Source organism: Cydia splendana, chromosome Z (assembly GCF_910591565.1).
Source record: "Cydia splendana chromosome Z, ilCydSple1.2, whole genome shotgun sequence".
NCBI classification, from domain to species: Eukaryota; Metazoa; Arthropoda; class Insecta; order Lepidoptera; family Tortricidae; genus Cydia; species Cydia splendana.
Window position 1 is genome coordinate 6,883,227 of NC_085987.1, and position 14,468 is coordinate 6,897,694.

Below are 14,468 nucleotides of genomic sequence, written 5' to 3' on the forward strand. Positions count from 1 at the left end.
TTCTCTTGAAATTTTGTGACCAAGTTCGATGATTAAATTTTTTATTGTCGATTCAAATTTAATTTTTTTTATTCTTACCGATAATTGTTGACTACCAATTTAAATATCCTACGTTGCAAGTATCAATCTCTTATCTCTTTTGCCCTTTTTGGGATTATGGAAATTCTAATCGTTTTTACTCTTGGGTACAATAATGCCTAATTTTACGACAAACGTCGCAAGAGAATAGATTTACAATCCTTGTGCCCCAATTACGTGTGAGCTTAAGAAATCCAACGACGGCCATTATTTTCCCGTTACAAATGCGCTGTACTTTAAAGGCATGAACCAGCGATTCGCGTTGAACAAATTTATTGTGTTATAATTATAAAAGTTCCTTGAAGGTCGGATATATTAAATAACCAAAATACCAAAACCTATACCTATATATCAAAATGGGACACTAACATGTTGTATCTCCTCCTGAATTAATTGGTTTCCTTGTTGCAGCTCGCCGGACCCAGCGACGGACCCGACTCCTACATCAGACGTTACCGCCTGGAAAATGGCAATTCACTCGGAGAAAAAGATGAGGTAAGCAATATATTCAATTACTTGGACTGTAGGCAATGTAAGGCGTTTTCCAACCCCTTTATTCATGATAATGTACCAGCTTCAATTAGGTAATTTATCTTTTATCCGTTTATTATAAATACACAAGTCAAAATGACAGATTAATAGCTGATAGTGCGTTTACGATTAACGCTATAAGCCTCTGAGCCTCTACCATCAGTTTTGACATTGACATAACGCTCACGTCTACGTAATTTACTTTCTGTACATCTCGCTTGCACTAATATGCGAGTACGAGCGAGATGCATAGAAAGTAAGTTACGTAGACGTGAGCGTATATGTCAATGTAAAAACTGATGGTAGACGTACTGATGTTCGACAGGCAGCGATTAACGATGTTTATATCATGCGCGAGTTTGCGCTTAAAAAAGTACTCGTCGACAGTTAAGTACCAGTTAGAGTTAGACCAAGAAAAGTCTGCAGCGATTTTGATAGCCCACGCAGTGCCAGTGTTATTTTAAACGTCAAACTTGTATGAAATTATGACGTATAAATAACACTTGCACTGCGTGGGCTATGATAATCGCTGCAGACTTTTCTTGGTCTAACTCTAGCGATCAACGATTAACATTGTACCTACATCTATTTTGTTCAAACGGGATCTATTTGCTTTTCACATCACCTAATCAGAAAATGGATTTTTCACCTCAGCAGCTCGAACAAGGGTACTTTGCTTCTTAAAAACAGTGAGCAAAATGCGATTTTGCTCACTGAATCATTTTGTCTCACTCAGTGAGCAAAATCGCATTTTGCTCACTGAGCGTGTTTCACTCAGTGAGCAAAATGCGATTTTGCTCACTGAGTGAGACAAAATGACATTCAAGTGACCTTTATAGTCAAATGTCATTTCAACATGCGGGGTCTAATACAAGTTCGATATACTTGGGTTCTATTATCTCTGTCCCTCTAGGTATGTTCTCACTGCTTAGGGTGAAAAATTTTGTGTACTACACGAGATCAAACTTATTTACATCTCGTGCGCTTTTGAATCCCTTACTACGCTCAAGATTCTAAATTAGATTCACTCGCTACGCTCGTGAATCTATTATAGAATCTTTCGCTTGCACGGGACTCAAAATAAGCACTCGAAGAAATATCAAACTTTGATCTCTTGTTGTACAAATAACTATTTCTTCCCTGCTAGGAGGGATCAAAGTGGCACTTTTCTGTTCAACGACATTTCATTACCAGTATAAAATATTAATATAAAATATACATAATTAACTATGAAAATCGTATGTACAGCCTGGCAAAAAAAAGTAGAAATTAAAAAGTGGCAACACTGTAGTGTCAACACTAAGATTTTTTTATTTTCCTCATAGTTGATGTGAAAAGCAGTATGTGTCACCCGGTATCAAAATTATTTCGTCTTGGGCGTTAACACTTGAATCCTCATTACGCTCCGGGATTCTACTTTAGAATCCCTCACTACGTTCGGGATTCTATTGTAGAATCCATCGCTTCATTCAGGATTCAATGTACGCCCTTGACGAAAATATATCATTTTGATCCCTTGTAACACAAACTACTATATATATATGTTGCAGTCAAAAGTGTGAACTGGTCAAAAGAACTTTTAACCGACAAAAACAGGCAAAACTGCTTTTGACTGAGCATGTTGGTCAAAAGTAGATTTACCTGAAAATCATACCTATTTCTGGCAGCAGGGGGCCGATTTTTGAAATTCGACCGCTCGATTTCGTGTATTTCGTTCGATAATATCTCCACTATTAGGCATTTAAATTCTACTAATAGAACTGAAAACGAGTGGTCAATACCACTCGATTCCAAATTTCTAACGCTCGTATTTCAAAAATTAGCATTTCGCCGTTTTCCACCGATTTTCGAGTGACGAAATCGAGCGATCGAATTTTTCAAAAATCGGCTCCCTGTTTCGTTTTTAGGGCGTAGCAAAAAAAAATAACCCTAACCTACCTATCTCTGGGAACAGTTTCGTTTTATGGGCGTAGCAAATAAAAAACCCTAACCTACCTATCTCTGGGAGTACTTTTGACTGATAGTAACAGTCACAATGACTATTAACCAATAATTTCAGGTAAAACTACTTTTGACCAACATGCTCAGTCAAAAGCAGTTTTGCCTGTTTTTGTCGGTTAAAAGTTCTTTTGACCAGTTCACACTTTTGACTGCGACATATATATGTACAATATACAAAGTACAGTTCTTGTGGTAAGAAATACTCAATTAGGAGGCTACTCGCTATTTCGCCGCTAGTCGGACATGCCTAATTTATGTATGTATTTTATAATGTAGATACACGTGACATTTTCTTTGTGGAGCCTTGCGAATGCGAATGCTATTAATGTGCTATTATTCAACGCCTCGCGACTGCTTAAATCAGGACCATAAGTATCTACTTAGATTAAAACAAATGTTTAAATGAACACCCAACTAGTAATCAACAATGGGTACTTTATTTCGTCATCAAACTGGGCCGCGATTTATGAATATCGATCGCTCGATTTCGTCACTCGAAAATCGGTGGAAAACGCAGAAATGCAGATTTTTGAAATACGAGCGATAGAAATTTGGAATCTAGTGGTATTGACCACTCGATTTCAATTCTATTAGTAGAATATAAATGCCTAGTAGTGGAGATATTATTGAACGAAATACACGAAATCGAACGGTCGAAATTCAAAAATCGGCCCCTGGTTATAAAATTTACGAAAGTGCAGAGTATTAAATATCGATTATTCAAGGAACATCGCTTGTGCTTCACTCTATTTTTTATGGACGCTACGACAGTGGCAAACAAACGTAGCCGATCTTTATTACTCGCTTTATCGCCAAGACTATACATATAAGCATGACTTTTCTTCTGAATCTTTACTAAGAATCGAGACTTGGAAATATTGATACTGCGTTTGAACGCATTTTATTAAAAGGTCATTTCTGTGGAAAATAGTTACAACAAAAGTTAACGACACTGTTATGTAGGTTTATATATATCCCATTTATCTTATTTCAATCTCAAGTACTAAAAAAATCCCGTCTGTAAGGATGCAGCGTAAAAATTAGCTTTAGGTTCCATTAACTCAGCGATGTCTACAGGAAAGTCGCGAGAAAGTTAAGCATACCATAAAATATGTATGACCCGTCTAACACTTAACTCTGGCGTCCTAGTAGTTTTCTAGTAGAAAGTGCGCGGAGTTTTTCTACGAGAAATAGTAAGTAGCTTTAACTTTGGGATTGAAGTATCTAATTTTTTCCTACTTAACCGACCCTTAACCATACCGTAATTGACCAGAATATTCTCTTAGCAACCGCCTGATTTAGGTAGAGATAGACCAAGAAAAGTCTGCAGGTCTGCAGCGATGTTGATAGCCCACGCAGTGCAAGTGTTATTTACACGTCATAATTTCATAGAAGTTTTACGTTTAAAATGACACATGCACTGCGTGGGCTGTCAAAATCGCTGCAGACTTTTCTCGGTCTGACTCTAGACATATGGACGCACATAAAGCCAAATAAAAGTCCGTATATACCTACGTTAAGTAAACAAACGACGCCCGAAGTTCCGCCGGAGGAAATAAACATAATCTCGAGGATTTGATCAAATCACGAGTGAGGCACTAAATTGAACGTTATTGGGTCACGATTACCCGACATTCATTCTGATGGGAGTTTTTTAACAATTTACGTTCAGCCGTTATCGCTTTAGGCGGTTTGTACTTAGCGTGTTAGTGACATCAGTGTTATCGTGTTTAGTAAACCACTGGCATGAGTATGCGTTTGGTACAAAGCTGTACACCTGGAATTTAGGAGCGTAAGAACAGAATCACATCTATCAGCATCGTGCCGTATTTTTTCTATGAGAAATCGCTCGTTAATATGATGATGCTATAGCCTTAAACGGTGTGCTAGATTAGACTTCAATTAAAATTGTAACTTGTAACCTTGATCTGCAACATTTGTATCTCAAAAGACCTATATAGGCCCTATCTACCTTGTCTACTTCTTTGATTTACTGTGAAATTTCCGCCAAAACTTTCGTAACTAACATATCTTAATTACAAGTTTAAAATCATAACTCCACTTACATAATTTTGGTTTTGCAATCTTAATCGAGTGAAAATGAGTTCGGATGCCTACAATTGTCAAAAGATAGTGTTATGGTGCATCCTAACTGACAGTTATATAACGTCATATGATATCGTGCGACAGGGACAACACAATTTACACAATAGTATAAATACTTGTAATATTATGTTATCCTTGTCACACAATGTTGTATAACGTTATATAACTGCCAGTGTAGGAGTACCATTCTACCATTACACGTTGTACTTATATAAATAAAACTTGATGATTGAGCTATGTATTTCCATCCAATTACTAGTTCTGATTAAGAGTGGGTAGCCTTATATAATGCTGTTGGCTTTTATTAGATGCTATATAGGCAAGTAATATTGTTTTAGAGATCGTGGAGTTTTAGTAGGTATTATCAGAATAGTACCTAAACATTTCACTTAAGGGGAACACTGATTAACAGACCGCCGGACGGTATCGGCCTGTCAGTTAGAACAAAATTTTGACAGTTCCGAACAACTGACAGGCCGATACCGTCCGGCGGACTTTAATCAGTGGGCCCCTTTAGGTACTGCTGTAACTAAACACAAAATGAGTATGATTAAAATATACAGCGTGTCTTTTTCATACAACCGCGAAGTGAAACGAGACGTAGATTTCAGTGCTACGAAACGATTAATAAAAAAATGTAAGCCTTAACTACAGAGAGCAAATCATTTTAGAAAATTATGCAAGTGGCAATGTATTGCGTAGGTAGGTACATGTACAATGTACATAGTCACCTCATTATTATCACTTGTATCAGTTGTGACACTAATGATATTAATAATGTTACATTGCATGCTGAATTATTTTATACGGAAAAATAATTTGGGGACTAACTACCCTACCCTACCCTACCCTGTAGTCGAATAAAAAAACACGCTGTATATTACTTATAATATGTTTGTACGCATTACTTGCAGGCATGTCATGTCAATATAGTGGATTGGACAATCCGTTATTCGAAAATGCAGTATCCTGCACGCTCCGTTTCATGGTTTTGACGTTATCAGTTTATATTTAGCCTGAGTTTATTGTGCGTACATTATATCTATAATTTTGACAATTGGCTGAATACCGTCAACCGAGGTGAATAGGGATTGCTGGGGTGAATAGGGACATAGCTTAAAATGTAATTTACCTGTCAATATCTTAATAAAAAAATCACATTTTACGCATTAGCCATCCCTATTCACCCCGGTAGAAGGTAGGTATCTAGGAGTTTGATAGCAACAATCCACGACTTCGTCTTTACTGGCATTCAACAAAGACATGTTCACCTCCAAATCAACACGTCAGAGAATTTATGGGATAAAAACTCAAATAAACTATCAATATCTGGGAGACCTAGCTTTGCTCGGAAAACATATAATAACTCAAATATGAGCCATTTTTCAGAGATAAGACCTAGCTAGATCAATTTATCGTCCCCGAAAACCCCCATATAGCAAATTTCATCGAAATCCTTAGAGCCGTTTCTGAGATCCCTGAAATATAATATATAAATAAAGAAGAATTGCTCGTTTAAAGGTATTAGATAGATAAATGCTAATCCAGGCTATAAACTATCTGTGCCCTGAATTACATCCATATTCGGACTATTAAATTAAATATTTAATGTAAATTGGATCCGGATTAATTTAAATAATTTAAGTGATTTATCATTTTTGCCAATAAACCTACCATTTTAACTTAGTCTGTTTGGTCAGCAGATTAAGCTTAATAGCTCCAGCAAGGCTTCAAAAGGCAATTTAAAGAGCCAAATCTGCAAAAGGGACGTTGAAGTAAATATTTAACATCTTGATTTTAAGTAGCAGTTCGTTGAGTTTGGCAAAAAATTAACGGCCCGATTCGAACTTTAAGATACGTCAGTTAATAGATCTAGAAAGGATATGGATTAGATATGTCAGTGTCAAATGTGACATTTCTTCGATCAAAACGTCACTTTTGACAATCCATATTTCTTCTAGATCTATTAATTGACGTAGGTATCTTAAAGTTCGAATCGGGCATGCTTTAAAATATGTCCATTACTAGTAAATATGTATTTCGATAGCAGACAGCCGTTTTATTCTAATTGCGATGTTTTTATTTTTGTATTTAAGTCCTAAGTTTTTTTTATCGTCCTATTATTGGTATTATTTATAATATGTTACTCGAGTTATTGTAGTCATGCATAACTAGTGGCTCTGTGAGCTCTAGGCCTCGCGAAAATAGCTTTAAACTGAATAAATGTATGACTCCGCCACTTCGTTAGAAGATAATCGAAACACTGAATCTCCAAAATATATATATTTCATCACCGAATCTGCTCACAAAATTTTACGGAAATCGGTTGCTAATTGCGACCTGTTGAGGAGAACATCCGGACATACGAAAGCATTTTTACAGTACATGTTGTCCTACTTTACCGCCCTAGGGCGGGATTAAGGACAATACGTGCCTATGTCACAATTTAAAGGGCCATATGTACTGTAAAACGTAGTACAATACACGTGCGAAAAGGTAATTCGCAACTCGTGTCGATTTAAAACACTCCCTTCGGTCGTGTATCAATTTATCGCAACTCGTTGGGAATTTCCTACTTTGCTCACTTGTATCGTAATGTACTATTACCCAAGCTGAAACGGAGACTTTCGAGACTATTATGAATGAAATGAAATAAATAATTTAACAATTTGAATGACTCGAAGGAACTTTGCTCATTACATTCTTACTGGCACTGGATGGTCTCTATGTTATCGACTACCGTAGGCTCAAAGGGCGTAAGGGACAAAATGGCAAAAATGAGTTATGAATGCAGTTATACTCAGTATTTTTTTCTCTATCGAATGGTATATTTAACGTCTCGATAACTTGAAAAAATGTCCGTTAAGCCCTATTAAAAATCAATGCTTGAACACAACTTTCCAACGCGTTTTGCCGTATCTGCCAATTCAAAAAAATGTTGTGAGTCATTTTGGCGTAACTCCCAACTTTGTGTACGATACGCCCTTTTGCATCGGAAATTTTATTAAATCTGTGAAATTTTTTTGTCCGTTACGCCTATATACAGTAGATATTTGAGTGCTAAATGTAAATTACGCCCACAACTAGTGTATATTTATACGAGGATTAGAGAATTCAATGTAAGAGATACGCCAACATACTATGTACATATTCTAGTTTATAATTGTTGCTTTTTTGTGTTTAAGTGGGTGACCTAGTACTTTCCTTGTCAATTTTTTTATTAAGTAGGTACTTGCATTACCTGCTCATGTGCTAATTAATGCTTTATTTATAGGGTTACTAAAATTTGATAATTTAAACTGAAGTAGTGGGTACTTTTTCATCAGTTTTATGAAAATAATAAAACATAACTACCTATATTCAAATGATAATTATGGCGATTAATTAAGGTTAGACTGATAATTTTTAGTTTTTTATGTGACTGAGCCATTTGCAATTTTGATTTAGACGTAATACTTTTTTTTCCCTAATTTATAAGATTAACCTTATGAAAGTTAATTATTATCTATAACGTTTCGATTTAAATCCATAGAAGTACGTAGGCCTGGCTATATGCCTTTTTTGCTACCTACTCTGATGTTATGTCATAAATAATCGCATATTCATTAAGTTTTACTGAACAGACATACGCAATGTCAAAACTACTATTGTACCTAATAGAATTACAGTATGTAAAAGTAAAATTTATGATCAAATTAAGATTACAAACAAAAATAACGCATACATACTTACTTTCTATAGTCAAAGTAATTGTTATAAATTGTTTTGATATACATAAATATATATAGATGGTAGGACAGCAGTGATTCTGTTGGAGTAATATAAACAAATAAAAAAATAAAACATAGGATTTGTGTCTAAAAAGACAACCTTTGCCACGTTTAAGTATCCCAAATAACAAAAATGGGGAAAAAACTAAACAGTGAATACATCTCTATAAGTTTTTGAAAAATAAATTGTAAATTATAGTACTTAGAAGTACAGTGTTCCTTAAATGCAAGTTGCCAATATTGCAACGAAATTGTTGGATTTACGCCAAATGGTACTAAAACAGTTGAATTGTTTGTACATTACGCCCTACCATAAAAAAAGAGGCGTAAGGGACGCCCTTTTTAAAAACAGTCGTGTTTTTTGGCGTAACGGACATGCTATTTTCGTAGATAAGCATTGTATTATAAGTTCAAGCAATCAGTTTAAAAGAGCTCAAAAAGTTAAGAATAAGCCACATACAGGCATCAGTTTATTCATACAAACAAAAAAATTATTTTTTTTTTCTCAAAACCAAATTGTTTTTTGGCTCTCCTGAAAAATCGTGTTTTATCCGTTAAGCCCTTTGAGCCTACGGTAGTCGTTATGGTTACACATTTTTAAACAGATCATGACAATTTTAAACTCCCTTTTTAAAGCAATTCTAATCTATTGTTTTCAGCTCTTTGGGCCTCACAACACTCCGGTTCTGGAAAACCCGGAGTTTCAAACTCGGTGGTACTTCAAGTACTTCCTGGGAAAAAGTGAGTATTTCAATCATCATTCATCAATTCTTTAACCATATGTTCACATTTAGCGCGAGGAGCGCTGGCGGCCTAGCGGTAAGAGCGTACGACTTGCAATCCGGAGGTCACGGGTTCAAACCCCGGCTCGTACCAATGAGTTTTTCGGAACTTATGTACTAAGTATCATTTGATATTTACCAGTTGCTTTTCGCTGAAGGAAAACATCGTGAGGAAACCGGACTAATCCCCAATAAGGCCTAGTTTACCCCCTGTGTTGGAAGGTCAGATGGTAGTCGCTTTCGTAAAAACAAGTGCCTACGCCAATTCTTGGGATTAGTTGCCAAGCGGACCCCAGGCTCCCATGAGCCGAGACAAACTGCCGGGACAATGCGAGGAAGATGATGATGTCCACATTTAATCGAAATCGATATTGTTAGACTTTAAAATAGAAGCAAAGCTTCGTTCGAGCCCGGGACTACTTTTGATATCCAACTTTTAGATTAACTCGGCCACATGAGTTATTTTTTCACATAGCTTGGGGACGGTGAAAGCTGTCATCTCAATTTTAAATTACCCATACCTACCTGTACTCATGCTATGTGAACATATTATGCAGTCGCACAACTCGCACACATGAAAAGTTATAAAGACAAGTTTAATTCAGTTTGACAGTAGATACAAGTCTCATGACAATCATGGTTAAAATAATGCATATAATATTTTCTCATGTTAGTAAAACGTACCTAGAGTTAGACCAAGAAAAGTCTACAGAGATTTTCGTAGCTCACGCAGTGCAAATGTTATTATAAATGTCAATCTTCTATGAAATTATGACGTATTAAAAAAAAACTTGCACTGCGTGGCTATCAATATCGCTGCAGACTTTTCTTGGTCTAACTCTACTATTAATGCTGACACTTTTATGTTTTTTTATTTAAATATTCTATTGTTAAAAAGCTATAAAAACGTTTATAGTCCTCCTCATCGATTTCAATGTAAATGTCGTACCTACCGGACTTGAGGCTCACAGGTCACTTAATTTCGGTCTCATAACATTATTTTCTTAGAAATTTCCAAGTGGTTTTTGTTCTCTTAAGGAAACACACGATCCTAATTTGAAAAACAAAATGTTTCTCTACAAGAACCCTTGGGGCAAAACAGTATGGAAACCTACGCCGCCCGGAGCGACGTCGTCTTGATCCATGTGACCTTTACTTTGACTTTATAATGCGAAAATAAATTTTACGACGTCGTTACATAAACATTTTATGTGAATGATGATACATATTTTGAACGAGTTAAACGTATGAAAAAATTCACTTACGACGTTTAAATTAGAATATAACTTTCTTATATGATGATGTAATATGTCAAAAAATGTAATTCAGTTTACAAAACACATTTATGTAGATTATGTAAGTACGATTATAGGACATAGGACATTCTTACACAGATTGACCAAGTCCCACAGTAAGCTCAAGAAGGCTTGTGTTGTGGGTACTCAGACAACGATATATATGACACCGTAAGATTGTGAACCCGTTAATTTATAATCTAACGTAGGTAAGGTTAAGTTAGATTGTAATAGAAAGATGTGACAACCACACGCCTTCTTGGTCTTACTGTAGGTAGGGGCTTAGTAAATTTGTGTAATCATTTGCAATATTTATTTATTTATTGATATCGTATGCACTGCTGCGAAAATGCCTCCTCGGTTTTTTCCTCAACCCTGTCGTTTGTATGAAAGTGAATAACTTTATTAAAATGGACCTCTGAATGTCAAAGCTACCGCCGGTTCTAACCCTAGTTAACCCTACTCCACATCCCCGAGAAGATACCAGCTCAAGAAACTTGCGGATTGCATTTTTTTTTAAATATACACTACTTACATCAAATCTTATAAATACGTAAATATATTACAAAATTAGGTATATGAAAAAATTACAAATTGTTCTCGTACCAATCTCGCGTAAGCTTAAAGGTACACTGGTAATGTATCTACACTTATGTAATATGTATGTATGTATGTACCTACCTACATACATTACAATTCGAGTCTTGGAGTTTCTGACTCGATCAATTCTCCAAACACATATGGATTTAATTAAATGGGATCTTTGTCAATACCCATCAACAGAACAATAAAAGGTACTGCGAATAAATTAAATTACAACAGAAACAAAATATAAAAGGTTTTTTTGCGACACGAGCCCTTCCGCTTGAAAGAACTCAAAGGCGCCTTTCGGCTTCAAAGGATTTTTTGACCAATTGGAATGAATGGAGGCTGTTCCGAAACGCTTCCTCAATACAAGATGATGTCTCTAAGCTCTGTGATATCATGTTTTCCGATGTAGGACAATGGGGACAAAAGTTCGCTTAAATTATGTTGTGATTTATGCAATTTTTAGGGTTCCGTAGCCAACATGGCTATAACAAAACCCTTAAAATTTCATCATGTCCATCTGACCTTCTTCTTCTTTGTCCAGCCCATTTCCCAGTTCAGCTGGGGTCGGGCCTCCTCGTACGTCGGCGCCAGGACAATCTATCCTGGGTTGTCTATGTGGTCAGGTTTTGTGTCCTCATCTCTTTTTCAACATTGGACCACCAGGTTGCTGGTCTTCTGCCTCTTCCTCTGGAGTTGCTTGGGATGTTCATAGCCTTCCTCACTGTGTAGTTTTCGTCCCTTCGCATAACGTGACCATACCACATCATGAGTCATGACCATCAAATGATTAGATTTAAGTCTGAAATCAGGTCAATCGCTCTAAAATATCCATTACTTCCATTAAATTAAATCAATATGAGGCCTTTCTTTGGGTTTTATTCGGTCACTTTTTAGTAACTTTGTCAGGTCCAATAGAAACAAATTCAGAAATATATTTAAATAAATAAAAGTCTCAATAGAGATTTCACATGTCTACAATTTAATATATTTGGCCAAAATAAGAATATGATTTTGATTGCTCATCGATTTTATAATATTACGAGTATAACGTTGACTTACATAATTTATAACTATATCAATTATAATTATGTTACTTCCTCTCTAAGCCTGTACCCCCGTCTGTCAGATGTCAGATGGGCAGGCAAAGGGTTCACATGGCCAACGCTTTGAGTAACAAATTACGCATCGTCATTTGTTTTTGACACTTCCTTTGTTACCGCCTACAAACACGTGCTTACGACAATAGATTTTGTTCCGCATTTTCAATTAATACATAGCATTATGTGGATTAGGCACCCGTATCGTTTTACGCGAGGCCGAATAATATTTTAAAGAATCTGCGTTTGGCATGCCCTAATTTACATAACCTTATACATTTTGTAACAAAAATGTACCTAATTTAAATGGACAAATGATAGTTTGGTTGCCAATTTTGGTTCTGACAAGCAAAAAAGATTATCTTACAAGAAATAAATGCTAAAAGGTACTCACGAATGTAAATGTTTTTTAGTGCACCAGAACTACGTGGGGCTAGACTACGCCCGCGAGCCCTTCCTGCTGAGCGTCGTCCAGGAGAGCTCGGCGGGACTCATGCGGGCCATACTCTTCAACAAAAATGTAAGTACAACATTTGAACTAGAGTCCGCGTCTAAGCTAACTTAGCACCGATTTGAAAAATAAAATTAACATTAATTATGACATTAACACACTTTGTCTTTGCAAATGCCACGCACAGTTATATTGACCCGACTCTGCTTAATAATGCAAGGTCAATTTTAAGTCATTAACCAAAACCCTTTTTTTAATACAATTTCCTAATTCCGCAATCACACTATGCGGTTGCCTTTTTTTTCCACTTTGCGGTTGCCTGGCAACCTCATAGGTAAGTAATTTGTTTTCAGTGACCTTATTTGGTAAACGACTAGTGTAATGAAGCTGTAATTTTACCATGGAGCAATTATTTATATCACAATCAATTAGCTCTTCAACTAACAATTGAAATTTATTTATATATGAATACAGGGTGCCCAAAAGATTTACATCCCGCCGAGTGCCTGGAACACGGACCCGAAGACTGAAGTCCGCACACGGCCAACAGTCAAGCAGATCCTCGCTCAGTTCCCATGTATGGAACGCGTAGATAAGTTGCCGAGAGAGGTGAGCCGAGAGGTGGGCAACTTTTCACTTCTTTAAACTACATGTTGTCCGTTAATTTAAACCTGGCGAATGCCTCTGGACGCACTGTGGACGCGCTCGCTAGTTCACATGCATTGCGTAGGCATTGCGCCAGTGCACGAATGCCGCGCTAGCTGCGCGTTTGCCAGATCTGGACGCCCCTTGAGCTTTGGTGGTGATCGTAATTCCTTCCGCTGCAGTGTGCTGCAGCTACATTTTATTTGACTCAGCTTAGGTGACCTTACACAGTAATAATTTAAATACATATATCGTATACAATTAAGCACTTGGCTACACACAAGCCAACTAGCGATACCTAAACAGAGTCAAGTAGCCAGAAACGGCATCCGAATTTTAAACATCTTAAGTTCATTTAGTATGTTATTTTTTAAATATTAGGTTCTCGCGTCCATGTTCTTATAAATAAGCGCAAGCATGATACACTGAGTTCAATATTAAATCTAAGTAACATTTTGATAATTGGAATACCACCTGGCAACGTGTTAAATGTAAATTGTGCTTGAGTCGGGCACACTACCGGGCTCTACGCAAACTCAAGGGTCTAAATGGCAAGAACTACACTAACCTAACCTAACCTTAATAATAACGATACCCCATGATTTTTATTAAAGATATCATGCGCCGAAGTGCAGAAGGACGTGCTGCTTCTAGAAGAGCAGGAGGGTTCCGTGAACTTCAAGATCGGGGTCATGTTCATGCGGCCCGGCCAGCGGACCGACGACGAGATGCTCTCCAACGGTTAGATTAGTCACTTATCTTAATGGCGGGTTGTCAAAAACTCAAGTATATCGAATCTCATCCACGAAATGCCATTTCCCGGCCTCTGCTATAAGGTACTATTATGAGTAGGTACCTAATGATAAAAAATCAATTACATAATTTGACGTTCGCGGAAAAATGCGACTTGAAAAAACTATCTAACCACTAATGAAAATAGTAAAACAAAGAATTAATTAATTTGCTTTATAAAAAAAATGTGTATGCTTATCTTATACACATTGTTTTATAAAACTTACAAAACAATATTCGAATTGAAACGCACCTACATATAATTAGACCTTCTATAAATAAATCAATGTATTTAAATTTTAATTCTCCAAGGTGGGAGTCGCGTTGCG

The 14,468-nt window shown here is 36.5% G+C and overlaps 1 protein-coding gene across 3 annotated transcripts in view; it reads left to right on the top strand.

Moving 5' to 3' along the window:
• LOC134804272 (GTPase-activating Rap/Ran-GAP domain-like protein 3) overlaps positions 1-14,468 on the top strand; it is a 155,423-nt gene that overhangs the window by 98,068 nt on the left and 42,887 nt on the right. For 2 of the 3 annotated variants that reach the window (XM_063777258.1, XM_063777260.1), the window contains 5 exons: positions 490-573; positions 9,146-9,227; positions 12,665-12,771; positions 13,177-13,323; positions 13,962-14,088. In XM_063777258.1, the coding sequence (XP_063633328.1) occupies positions 490-573; positions 9,146-9,227; positions 12,665-12,771; positions 13,177-13,323; positions 13,962-14,088 (547 nt within the window). The remainder of the gene's footprint in view (positions 1-489; positions 574-9,145; positions 9,228-12,664; positions 12,772-13,176; positions 13,324-13,961; positions 14,089-14,468) is intronic. The other variant, XM_063777259.1, reaches the window with a different exon arrangement.